The 13,672-nt window shown below is 41.8% G+C and overlaps 1 protein-coding gene across 1 annotated transcript in view; it reads left to right on the top strand.

Moving 5' to 3' along the window:
* Window positions 1-13,672, top strand: part of cenpp (centromere protein P) — a 104,830-nt gene that overhangs the window by 5,434 nt on the left and 85,724 nt on the right. Inside the window, exons 5-6 of the mRNA XM_084062786.1 lie at window positions 485-573; window positions 11,788-11,884. Coding sequence (XP_083918912.1) covers window positions 485-573; window positions 11,788-11,884 — 186 coding nt within the window. The remainder of the gene's footprint in view (window positions 1-484; window positions 574-11,787; window positions 11,885-13,672) is intronic.

Below are 13,672 nucleotides of genomic sequence, written 5' to 3'. Positions count from 1 at the left end.
AAATGTCTTCTAAATCCTAACAGTTTTCTGAAAACCGTATGTTGCTATAATATCAGTGGCTCTCAGACTTTTTCATCTGAAGGACCACCAAAATGATATGCATTTGGTCACGGACCCCCATCTCAAAATATTTTGTTCCAGGGACCCCCAGAAGCAAAGATTTGATTTACAAATGTTCGCTTTAAAAAATTATATATTCAAAGATTTGCACACATTTTCACGATTTTTTGAAAAATAGCAGATCTACAAGCTCATAGCGCAGCACTCGGTGCCGCGCTATGAGCTGGCATATCTGCTATTTTTTAATAGCCAAAGTATAAAATAATGGTTATCGCTGAAATCTAAAATGACACAGATGCTTTCGCGGATTGAATGGGTTAACGACAATACACATGTGATAATAAAACGAGGTTAAAAGCGACTGTATGCAGCCTGCACAAATGAAATGACTGAAATGTGAAATGTTCTTCTGCTGTTTCCGTAGATAGAAGATGGGACTGAGAGGACAGTCACTGGTCTGAGCGTTGTCATGAATACTGAACACATCCCAGACTTGAGCAGTTTCGTGTCTCGGTAAGAAACCCTTAACCCACCCTTTCACAAACCCAGGATGTTGTGTTCACGTGGTTGATCGTCTCCTTTTATCTGCCTTAACAGTTTGGCTGATATATCAGTCATTATTAGACTTTTTTGACCGCATACGTGGGTATCGACAATTTTGCAGCCTATGTGTCCCAACTTTTACGGTTTTGAAGATGTTCAAAAATAGCTGCCCTAGATGCTCACAACTGTTACACATCTACCAAACGAACAATTCCAGGAACATCCATGAATGCAGCATTTTTGAGAAAAAACATTGCGCAATATGCCCTGAACCTAAACCTTAATAGACACCAGGTGGATGACCCGGTGGATAGAAAACCAGCAGTACTAGAGGTCCTGGTAGGATAGAAAACTAGCAGTACTAGAGGTCCTGGTAGGATAGAAAACCAGCAGTACTAGAGGTCCTGGTAGGATAGAAAACCAGCAGTACTAGAGATCCTGGTAGGATAGAAAACCAGCAGTACTAGAGGTCCTGGTAGGATAGAAAACCAGCAGTACTAGAGGTCCTGGTAGGATAGAAAACCAGCAGTACTAGAGGTCCTGGTAGGATAGAAAACCAGCAGTACTAGAGGTCCTGGTAGGATAGAAAACTAGCAGTACTAGAGCTCCTGGTAGGATAGAAAACCAGCAGTACTAGAGGTCCTGGTAGGATAGAAAACTAGCAGTACTAGAGCTCCTGGTAGGATAGAAAACCAGCAGTACTAGAGGTCCTGGTAGGATAGAAAACCAGCAGTACTAGAGGTCCTGGTAGGATAGAAAACCAGCAGTACTAGAGATCCTGGTAGGATAGAAAACCAGCAGTACTAGAGGTCCTGGTAGGATAGAAAACCAGCAGTACTAGAGGTCCTGGTAGGATAGAAAACCAGCAGTACTAGAGGTCCTGGTAGGATAGAAAACCAGCAGTACTAGAGGTCCTGGTAGGATAGAAAACCAGCAGTACTAGAGGTCCTGGTAGGATAGAAAACTAGCAGTACTAGAGCTCCTGGTAGGATAGAAAACCAGCAGTACTAGAGGTCCTGGTAGGATAGAAAACTAGCAGTACTAGAGCTCCTGGTAGGATAGAAAACCAGCAGCAAGCAGAGGTCCCTGAGGACCAGGATTGAAGCCTGGTCCTTGACTTACGATGTGAGGAGAAAACATGCTGTGAATCTGATTATACATCCAGCCAGGGGGGCTGTTTGTGTGTGCGGCGCACGCACGCATGCGTGTGAATGTGCTCTAAAGAACTTCATACTGTAGTTGATATATTTCTGTTTGTCTATCAGCTAGACTGTCTGTCTCTCTCTCTGCTAGACTGTCTGTCTCTCTGGTAGACTGTCTGTCTCTCTGCTAGACTGTCTGTCTCTCTGCTAGACTGTCTGTCTCTCTGGTAGACCATATCTAGATATTTAATGTCCATGTGTTCATATTGTCATATTTTTAATAATGCACTTCAACAATCTAGCTTTGTGATTTTCATGTGCTCATTTACTGGAATTCATTATTGTCAATGGTCATTTTGGTGGATTTGTCTTCACTGCGTGCTTCTCCAGTGTGTCTGCGATCAGTTCAGACTGCAGTCAAATCCCATGTTCTTCTCAAATCTGATCTTTGACTGTCCACAGTGTTATTTGCAAGTCATCACAATTCAGACACTGTTGACCTATCAGCATCAGTTGCTAGTAGTAATGACATAACGACTATTATATCTCTGCTGTCCGGCAGGAACCAGTTAAAGGGGCTACACCATGAATTTCATTTTTTTTTTGGTTTTTAGTATTTTTTGGGCTCCCCAGTGTCTCTTGTACCCAAAAAAATATTTTTTTTTAACATTCAGTCATTCATGCTCATTTCATGGATTTCCTGAATGGGCGTGTCTGAACAGGCCATTTCAGAATGGCTGTGCAAGTGATGTCACTTGCACAGATTTTGCATTGACGATGGCCAGACAGAATTGCTCAGTAGCTCCCCCCTGCCCAATAGGACGTTTTGGTATTGCAGCTGAAAAAGCTTGGAATGACAGACAGTCAGATTGTGAGAAAAAATATCTGGATGGTTTTTAGGCTTACAACCTGTTTAAAACGTATTAGGGGGCAATATTTATATATAATATATATTTTTTTAATTCATGGTGTAGCCCCTTTAACTCCAAAATGTTAATTTTTCAGGAAATGAAAGAAAGTGGAGTTAGGAGGTTTTGTTCATCATTGATAATAACAGCTGAATGGGCCTCCAAGCTCACAAAGAGGTTGGAGGTCAAAAGGGGGTGGAGCCTGGAGTCAGCTAAACCAACGATATGTACAGTATTCGTTGCTGTCCGGCAGAAACCAGCTAACTCCATTTTGACGCCTTTGCATTTTTTCCATAAATCAGGGCCAGTCTGTGTGTTGGTAAAAAAAATATTGAACGAATGAAAAGCATTAAAAAGCGCTTCTGACAAAACCAGCTAACTCCATTGGATCCTCAAACTTTCTGCTAGTTAGCTGGTTTTGCTGACTCCAGGCTCCACCCCCTGTTGACCTCCAACCTCATTGTGAGCTTGGAGGTCCATTCAGCTTATCAATGATGAACAGAATCTCCTAACATTTTAGAGTTAGCTGGTTTCTGCCGGACAGATATACTAACTGTGTATACGACTATACTATTTACTCTGTTGCACGGTGTTGCTTGCCAAATATAGCCGTTCTGCAAGCTCACAACTCGTGGCGTTGTGACGTGCTGTGAGCTATTGTGAGCTATTCTGTGAGCTATTCTGTGAGCAACACCGTCGTTGGCTCTTTAGTGAGCGTCAGAGTTATAAATCAGGCATCAGTGTCAGAGTATCCAGACTGAGACACATCTTTAGAAATCAGTTTCCATGTGTTTTATTTTATTTTATTGCAGTTCAGTCTTGATAACACCAGTCAGATTCCAGTGTGGACAGGCAAAGAAAAAGAAGGGAGAAAAAAAAGGAAATCTGATTTGGGACTGCCAGTCTGAACATAGCCATAGTTCAGTGCAGTGTGAGTACAGTCAGACGCACGTGTGTCTGGGATTGCTTTCAGCCAAGGGAACCTTGTTTTTTTGACCCTCTGCAGTCAAAGTATCATTAGTTATATAAGACAGAGTGAAATCTTAGATTGATTAACCAGGCCTGGCTCCTCTCAGGTCCCCTCTAACCCTGTGCTTCCCTCACACTGAGCTGAAAATGACTGCAGCAGACATTCCTCCACTCAAATTAACATTCTGAAGGCCCGGGGGCTCCACAACATCTGAGCTGTGTGGCTCTCAGCCTTCAGGACAAATGATTTTCACTACTGTCTGTGCTTCGTCACACCTGTACTCAATTAGCGCGGTCGTAGCAGCCAGTGGTACTGGACAAAGTACTCAAATACCCCAGTATTTGAGTAAAAGAATAGATACTACTCGTTGTATCGGTCGAATTTGTACTTGAATTAAAGTACAGGAGTACTTATTTTATTTTGAAATGTAACTAGAGGATAAGCCCATTGAGATGCAGCATCTTGTTTTCGAGGGGGTCCTCAAAGCCAGTGGTGTAATGGTGATTTTTTCCCCCCGGCGGTACGGTACGGTGGTACAGTGGTGGCGTGCACGGGCGTGCACCGTACCGCGCCGCACATGCGCGTGCGTGTGAAAAAATACTGGCCACACCCTGTGGTGTCCCGTCCAACGAGCAAAACACCACTGCTCTAAGCACAACAAGAAAACAATCCAACATTACAGAACAAAAACATCAACAAGGACACACATACACATAAAGGCTCTCCCACCATCTCAAACCCCACTACATCAGTTCCTGGTATCCTCTAAAATTCATTAAATTGAAATAAAACTTAAAAAAACTAAAACAAATGTATTCAAAAGTAGCCTACATACTTTTAGAAATACTTTTTTAAATTTGTATTCGAAATTACAAACTGCAAAGTAAGTTTTCTTTTTAAAATCATTGCATTGCTGAATTACAATTTAGACCTAGAAAATTCAAAGATTCTTTTGAAAAAAAAAAAAAAAATAGTGAAAATAGCAGCTACAAGCTATTATTTAAATAGGGCTGGTTAATTCATTAGTTCCTTTTTGCCCTTCCATAGAAATTAAGTGGAGTCAAAACAAAATACAATATTTTTTTTTGAAATTTAGTGGAGTAAAAGTCATAGGTATCCAGAAATACAAATACTCAAGGAAAGCACAGATACTCAAAAATGTACTTAAGTGCAGTACAGGTTAAGTACAGTACTCAACTAAATGTACTTCGTTACTGTCCACCACTGCCGTCTGTACTTCGTCACACCTGTACTCAATTAGCTTAGCCGTAGCAGCGCTAGTTTTGCCTTCAGTAGAGCTGGCTCTCCAAGAGGCGTTTTTAACTACAGTCTGTTGTCATTACATATTTAGTTTGAATGATTTGTTTTGTCACCGTCCCAAGAGACTCGTTTTCACAGACGTGTCGTAGCAGAGTAACAGCAGGGGCGGGCGGCTAATTAAATGAACAAGTCCCTTTGATTTAGGCGTGCTAAAGACCAAGGCGCTGTCAATAGTATTATCAAAAGCTGGCTGTCTGGTTCAGCTAAATCAAACGCACCCACACTATGAACATTATTAGCTACAGCTGTGTTTACCCTGTTATGACATGTGTGAAAAGGCTCCATTATAGAAAACCTTTTTCTTATAAAATCGTCACTGTCGGGCAGAAACCGTGTGTCTCTACATTTCATCTTTTTCTTTTTTTTTTTTCTTTTTCTCAGCTATTCCCAACCTGTGGGCCGGGGCCCACTGGTGGGCCTTGAGGGTGTTGCAAGTCCCCAAATAATTCACAAAATACTAAGATTGTAATGATAATGTAACAATTAACAACTAAAACATTAATTAAATTGTCATGGTATTTTGTTTATTTTTTACATGCGATAAATAGGAACATAAAGTACTCTACGTTAGTTCCATTGATCCAAGGCGGAAGATGCTCTCAAAATGCACGCGGCCCACCCATCTGACCACTTAACACAGCCTCTGTCCGTGTTAGCTCCACAACAGCCCAGATGTTGTGGAGCCACCGGCCTTCAGAATGTTAACGGGAACCGCTGCCCTATTTTATACTTATTGCTTGTGACAAAATAATATCTACATTGGATCCAGTGGAACACAGGTTATTTTTTTCAAATTCCTGAAAAGGAACAGTTTTAGACGTACAGTACCGGTACAAGGTTTCCACCCGACAGTGTTGAAATCAACGTTCCTCCTAATGGTCACAAGTTAACCTGGTCCTCGTGGAGTTTTGAATTATCTTGTCAGGTTTGTAGCCAAAGACACATTTCCACCTGTGTTCAATAACAGTGTGTTAAAGGTCATACAGCTGCAATGTTTCGTGTGTGCGTGCGTGTGTGTGTGCGTTTGTGCGCGTGCGTGCTATTGAGTGTCGATGTAGTAACAGCTTTGTTAAAGGGACATTTCACTGTATGTGATCTAGGAAGTTAGTCTACTCCAGTGGTTCTCAAACCATGTAAGGACACCAAAATGTATTTGTTCATGGATAGACCCCCACCTGAAAAGAGTTTGTGCCAGGGACTAGGGCTGTGCTAAAACAAAATCGATACGGCAATATATTGTATGGTATTCATTGCCGATACGTGTATCGATACAGAAGCTACCTCGATACGGCAGGAAATTATTTTTGTGACACGGCTTTGAAAAAGAAACATCAGCTATGGTGTGTTTGTGTTTGTGTGTGTGTCTGAGACTCAGACATGAGTTGCAGTAAAAAAATAATTCCGGGTCCGGAGTCCGGACCCCCTGGAACCTTCTCAAGCACTTTGAGAACCATTGGTCTACTCTCCCAGCTGTTTTTTAAAGGTGTTTGTACTACCAGCCATATAAAATATAACTCACAGCTTGCCATCACAGGACTCTACATGTCTTAACAATGAATGCTTTTCATTCTTTTACATAAAGAGCTTGGAGAATGTGGATGTTAGTGTACTGTATAGGTACATATATGTGAAAAGGTGGAGGTAGGTTAGTGGTCTTACTGTATGTGGTCTACCTGCAGCGTACACAAACGGAAGAAGAAAAAGGAGAAGAATAAGAAAGATACTTAAAGGGTACGAAACCCTAGGCTGATTTTGTAGTTTGTTTTCCCACGTCAGGTTAAAAACTACAGCAGGGCATAACACTAACCTAGTACACAATGATGTAAGCAACACAGCTGCATCTAATCAAATTAATAATGGGTGTGTTTGGTTTTAGTTGAGTCAGTACTGTCTATCATGCCTATGGAAATCTAACACAATCATTATGAATTTGTTTGGTGCAGCTGTGTTGTTTATTAGTCCAGGTTTTTAATCTGCTGTAGTTTTTAAGCGGAAATGGAAAACTAACTGCAAAATCAGCCTGGGCTTTCATTCCCTATCAAGAGACTTATTTGGTAAATGTAAAATAATAATAGATCATAATAAGTGTGTGTGTGTGTGTGTGTGTGTGTGTGTGTGTGTGTGTGTGTGTGTGTGTGTGTGTGTGTGTGTGTGTGTGTGTGTGTGTGTGTGTGTGTGTGTGTGTGTGTGTGTGTGTGTGTGTGTATATATATATATATATATATATATATATATATATATATATATATATATATATATATATATATATATATATATATATATATATATATATATATATATATATATATATATATATATATATATATATGTATACAGTATATATAGTAGTTTGGAGTACAAATAGTTAATTACCGATATTGAAGAGGAAAGGTCCTTACACACCGGGGCGATTTTTTTCGTGCGAATAATGCGTTTTTTTTTTTAAACGTATAAAGTCAATGGCTCCGTACATGGAGCGAAAAAGCGAAGCGAAAAAGCGTCTTTTGATTATTCGGAACGAGTCCGAATTTTGCGTATATTCGCTATATTCGCCGGTATGTAAGGACCTGAAGAGTTGTTCTCTGTGTTTCACTCAACATCTGGATCAGATTGTCTGGGATCTGTGCTGGAGCCCAGCAGGAGGAAACATTCTGGAAATGATTCTCACACAGTTCTGTCTGTTTGTCTGTCTGTCTGTCTGTATCTCTTATCATTCTGTCTCTCCAGAAATGTCAATGACAAGTAGTTAAATGTGAATTTTGAGATATTTAATTTAAATGTTGAATTTTGAATCAAGTATTAAAACATTAGCAGGTGTGCACCGGCAGGTGAAATGCATAAAAATGCATATTGGGGGCTGTGGGCGGCTGTGGCTCAGGAGGTAGAGCAGGTCGTCCAATGATCCGTGGGTCGGCGGTTCGAATCCCGGCTCCTCCTCCTGTCCACATGTCGAAGTGTCCTTGGGCAAGACACTGAACCCTACACTGCCTCCAATGATTCGGTCGGCGCTAGCTTGCCACCATTGGTGTGTGAATGTGGGAAAAGTGGGGACGCTGGCGTCGACTGTTCGCCGCTCCACCTCCCAATGTCCCCTCCCTGTATGAATGAATGAACCATTGTAAAGCGCTTTGAGTAAGTTTGAGTACTTAGAAAAGCGCCATAAAAATGCAATTCATTATTATTATTATTTTTCATTAAATTGGCATGATGCTGGTCAAACGCCTTACAACGTAAAACGCCTTACAACATGTCGTATGATGCAGGTGAAATGTATTACAACATGTCGTATGATGCAGGTGAAATGTATTACAACATGTCGTATGATGCAGGTGAAATGTATTACAACATGTCGTATGATGCAGGTGAAATGTATTACAACATGTCGTATGATGCAGGTGAAATGTATTACAACATGTCGTATGATGCAGGTGAAATGTATTACAACATGTTGGTATGATGCATGTTGTATGATGCATTACAACATGTTGGTATGATGCAGGTGAAACGCCTTAGGCCTCGTACACACAGTTAAACACGCGACGCATGCTCTCAGGGGGGGTGGTGAAGCCGTTTCAATTCATTGTCTCCGCCAGGCCGAAGGCATCGTTGGCCCGTTCGCTCCGAAACTGTGCACATACACTCCCTGGATGCCAATTCAGAACCTCTGCCCCAGCATCGTTGGCCCGTTCGCTCCGAAACTGAGAACATACATTCCCTGGATGCCAATTCAGAACCTCTGCCCCAATTATTTCACATGGGCCTGTTATAGCGCCACAAGGAGGCCGCTTTGTGCAAAACACATTTTTTTACATTACTCCTACAGATTTTATCCAAAGTAAAACGTCATGCAAATCGGTACACAGTATCTCTATAGTCATGTGATCAACACGGATCTGTCCGATTTCCCAAATTCCATCCTCATTGCCTATGGTTGGCTTCCAAAGTTTGCAGGATTGGTCCGTTTTGAACAAAAAGCCTCAAACTATGCATGCAGCTGCGATTTCCGTGAAATTTCACACGCACATTCCCACTAGGCCAAGGAAGAAATGCCACCCTTTTCACATTGGCCTGTTATAGCGCCACCAGCAGGTCTAATTTAGCAAAACACATTTTTGGAGCAAAATGCCTCAAATCATGAATGCAGTGTCTGATTGCCGTGAAAGACCTAAGAATAAATGGCACTCTTTTCACATTGGCCTATTATAGTGCCACCAGGAGGCCAGAATAACGTACCTGACCTGGCGGAGACCTGTGCTCCGAGGAGCACTTTTTCTAGTTCCCTATGGAATTCACATGGTTTTGATGCGCTGACTTGTCGCAGGGGAGGAGGGGTGAAGCCATGAAGCCATGCGACAGACAAGTCAGCGCTTCAAAACCATGTGACTTCCATAGGGAATTAATTGAAACGGCTTCACCCCCCCATGAAGCATGCGTAAAGCCTGCGTTGCTTGTTTCAACTGTGTGTACGAGGCCTTACAACATGTTGGGTATGATGCAGGTGCAGTTGAAATGCATTGGAGCATGTTGGTATGATGCATTAAAACATGTTGGCATGGTTCACCAGTGCATGAACACAATACTGGCGTGTGGTGTGCATGTAAACACAGCTATTAAAACCAATACTGTAGCCAGTGAAATAGCCTTTATTTACATATCTGGACCCAACATGTGGACTTTGTAATGAAAGTATTAGAACGTATTGTGTAAATTGTTTACCAGAGATGACAATCAATATAACAACAGCCTGCACCCTGGCCAACGCGCCAAGGACATGATCCACCCCTACACCCCTTCCCGCACGCTTCGATCAGCTGACACAGGATGTCTGTTCGAACCTTCCTCAACACACCCTGGCCAGCGCTCCACGCGTCCTGGACTCTTCTCTCTCCTGGCTCCCAAGCTGTGGAATGACCTCTGTCAGGACTGAAGACTCACTCACTCCCCATTTTCCACCACAGTCTGAAAACTCACCTCTTCAGAATCCACCTCACCCCCTAGCACTCATCATTCCTTGTATCACAGGATTGATTGTCTAGTGACCATTCTTTAAGATGGTCCTTAAGAGATGTACTGTGAAGATAGGACATTCTTTTATGGCCAAGGGTAGGTTGTTCCATGTTCAGCTACCCTGTACTGATAGGACATTTTGTCCGAATGTGGTGCATCTGTGCTGCGTAGTCCCCTCTAGTGGTTGACCTGGTGCCAATCCCACTGCCTGGCCTTCTCTTTATGAACTCCCCCAAGGGAGTCCATGCAGAGTTTTATACAATGCAAACCTGTTAAGAATTACCACACATGTACAGAATGTTGTTTAGATGCCATGGCGTTTAGACAGGTTTGATGTTTACCTGGTATCGTTGTTACTTTGTACCACTTAATTGTATTCTTTGCACAATATTTACATAACTATTTACCCTGTGGTTTGTTGACTAGAGTTCATGTCATTTACTCTGTTCTTACACTTCTTACACACTGGATAAGAGCGTCTGATAAATAACTACATTGCAAATGCATGCATTCTGACAGACTATAGACATACTTTATACACACAGATACCACATACTATAGGTTTTTATCATAGTGACTAAATACTGCCGTGTGTGCATGCGTGTGAGAATGACTGACTCAGATAGAGTAGATGCCTGCATATAAAATCTAATAGTAGGGTGCAAATCCTGAGAGTGTGTGTGAGTGTGAGCGTGCGTGTGTGTGTGTGTGTGTGTGTGTGTGTGTGTGTGTGTGTGTGTGTGTGTGTGTGTGTGTGTGTGTGTGTGTGTGTGTGTGTGTGTGTGTGTGTGTGTGTGTGTGTGTGTGTGTGTGTGTGTGTGTGTGTGTGTGTGTGTGTGTGTGTGTGTGTGTGTGTGTGTTACTGTAGTAGACAGCAGTGGAAAGCGTCCATCTGGAAACTTTAATGAACTGAAGTGACTTGGAACACTGACTACGGTGTAGACCCAAAACATCTGTCTGCCTGTGTGTGTGTGTTTGTCTGTCTCTCTCTGTATGTGTGTGTGTGTGTGTGTGTGTGTGTGTGTGTGTGTGTGTGTGTGCGTGTGTGTCTGAGTGTTTGTGCGTGTGTGTGTGTGTGTGTGTTTGTGCGTGTGCGTGTGTGCGTGCATGTGTGTGTGTGTGTGTGTGTGTGTGTGTGTGTGTGTGTGTGTGTGTGTGTGTGTGTGTGTGTGTGTGTGTATGTCTGCTTGTCTGTGTGTGTCTGTCTATATGATACGGTCATTCTGTCTGTCTGTGATATAGTCTTTCTGTCTGTCTGTCTTATGTGTAAATGAGTTTCTCATTCTTAGTCTCAGATTTCCTCTGCTATGTTAATTGAGGTGCGTTTGTAAATTCACTCAGAGTACAGTGTGAGCACTCTGTCTTCAGTCACACATTTGACCAATTGATTTAATCGATTATTTTTTTAAAAAGTATAGATTTTTGGTGGAAAAATATAATATAATGTTTTGTTTCCTTGTCATAGGCAACCAATTGTTTTTATAATATCGAAAATTTTAAATCTACAAGCTATAAGCTATTTTCCGTTGTACAACAAACTAAGTTGTTAATCAGACTAACCAAATGTATAATCGACTAGTCGATTATACAAAATCTATTCAACATTTTTCACGTTTATTCATTGATATAAAAAAGCTTCTCGATTATTAGATCAATCAAAAAAAGTTGAATAATCGCTAAGGAAATAGGATAGTTGCTGCCCTAATCTGATTCCACACCCGAGAATGTTGAATGTTTTCTCCCTACTATTATTGTTATTGATATAGATATAGGTTTGTATGGTGGAACTATAACAAATAATGAAGAACTATGAAGATGTTTCTGGTTGTTTTGGTAGGGTGGAGGAGAACAATGATCTGCTGCTGCTGTTCAGAACTACACGCAGGTTCTGTCAGAGACGAGATGAGAGATACACAACCTACGCATGCTTCCAGGTAGGAATGCACACACACATTCTCTCTCACACACACACACACACACACATACGGTAAACTGATGTGTTCGCTACCTGCCCTGCTGACGCGGGGTCCGTGTTGGTCGAGTGAGTTCATTGTACTTACGTAGCACCATTCTAGTACAGCGTACTAGACTGGGTCTCCTGCGTGGAAAGCCACCATCTTAACCACTAGCCTAAAGGGGAATTCCCCCTTGGCCGGGGATGATATTAGGCTTTTTGTCATCAGGCAAAGGCCATGAGCCACTACTGCTACATCTGTACCAGTTTGGTTTAACCAGTAGCTTCTACTGGGTTGCTTGTTGTTTCTCTGTGACTTTACTGGTCTGTAGATGTGGAATGTTACTAACTTCAGTTTAAGCTTCACCAGGGTTTCTGTGCTGTTCTCAGGTCAGATTTCTCTGCTGCTTAGCGGGTAAGACGGTTGGTCTCAGAGGTTAGGGGTCATGCATCAGGTTGTGTCCAATGGATTGGTTGACACTGATGGAAGATTTCTTTCTTTCTTTTCTTTATTTCATTCTGGAGTGTCTTCAGGGACTGGGACGCAACCTTCTTGTGTTTACTATTCACACAATATGAGATTTATTTGTCCATAAACACAATCGAACAGCACCACACACTGTACTGTAGTCTACACTTTATACAGTCCTGGGTTCTATAAAATGCATTATCGCTTTAAAGCGTAAAGTGTAAACTAGCAGATGTGAGGGGAGCCTCACTCGTACACTAAACTACACAAGCACACTCACACATGTGTACGTATGCTTGTGTGCCAAGTAACCCTGCTCTTACCTTTTCTTTTTTTACCAAGTGAACATGACCTTTGGGCAAGTATAACATGACCTGTACTTGCCCGTTGGGCAAGTGCTTTTGAGACAATAGTGTCAACGCCCCAGTCCTGTAAAAGCTGACATTTGTGTGTATTTATATATAAGTGCACGCCCGACGATGTCAAACGTCATAAAGACATGGGGCCGGTATTTTTTCCTACACTATATACTGTATGACATACTCTCACAGTCTCACCACAACAATGGGCTTTATGTTCAAAATGTGGGCGATATTTCCATGTGTACTTTGTCGTACGTCGAATAGGACAAATAGCTGATCTGTAAGCTCACAATGCACCGCAAGCAAACATTTGAACATTTTGATGATTTTTTATTCACTTTTTCTTTCATTATTATTTTCCCAATGATATATTTCACATGATGTCTTGATATGAGGAGAGATGTAAGAAGCTTCTAACTCAAACTTGAAGAAGTCATAAACAAATGTAGATAAGTACATGTACAGCTGTGTGAGGAACGGCCTCATGGTAAATGTCCAGACAGGACTCCACTGATTAGTTTGGGCAGAACGTCAAGCTCAAAATCAAACTGCTGAAGCAATATGGAACCTATTCTTGTGTTTACTTGGACGAGGGAGCGAGGGAAGGGGGGTTGGGGGACGGGGGGCACTAGCCAAGTTGGCTCAGCCAAAGGAAGATTAACCCACATTTTCCATACCGGCCGAGTGCTGCTAAAATGGCTGAATCGTAGACGTTTGCCTGCCAGGAATGTTATTATTACGGAGAAAAAGGCAGTTCAACATTTGAAAACTGGTTCCCCACACACACACTGTGTGTGTTTGTTGTTACTTTATTGGTCTGTAGATGTGGAAAGTTAGTTTTCTTTTTTGTCAGCACAAAAAGAAAATGCACAAAAACATACAGAACCAAAAGAGTTTCCATAACATCTCTGCGGCTGGTAGCTGATAACCTTGTATC

The sequence above is a fragment of the Gymnoscopelus microlampas genome (assembly GCF_963454915.1).
Source record: "Gymnoscopelus microlampas genome assembly, chromosome: 7".
In the NCBI taxonomy this organism is placed as follows: domain Eukaryota; kingdom Metazoa; phylum Chordata; class Actinopteri; order Myctophiformes; family Myctophidae; genus Gymnoscopelus; species Gymnoscopelus microlampas.
Note: the sequence above shows the minus strand (reverse complement) of the source record. Positions and strands in the feature narration are given on the sequence as shown.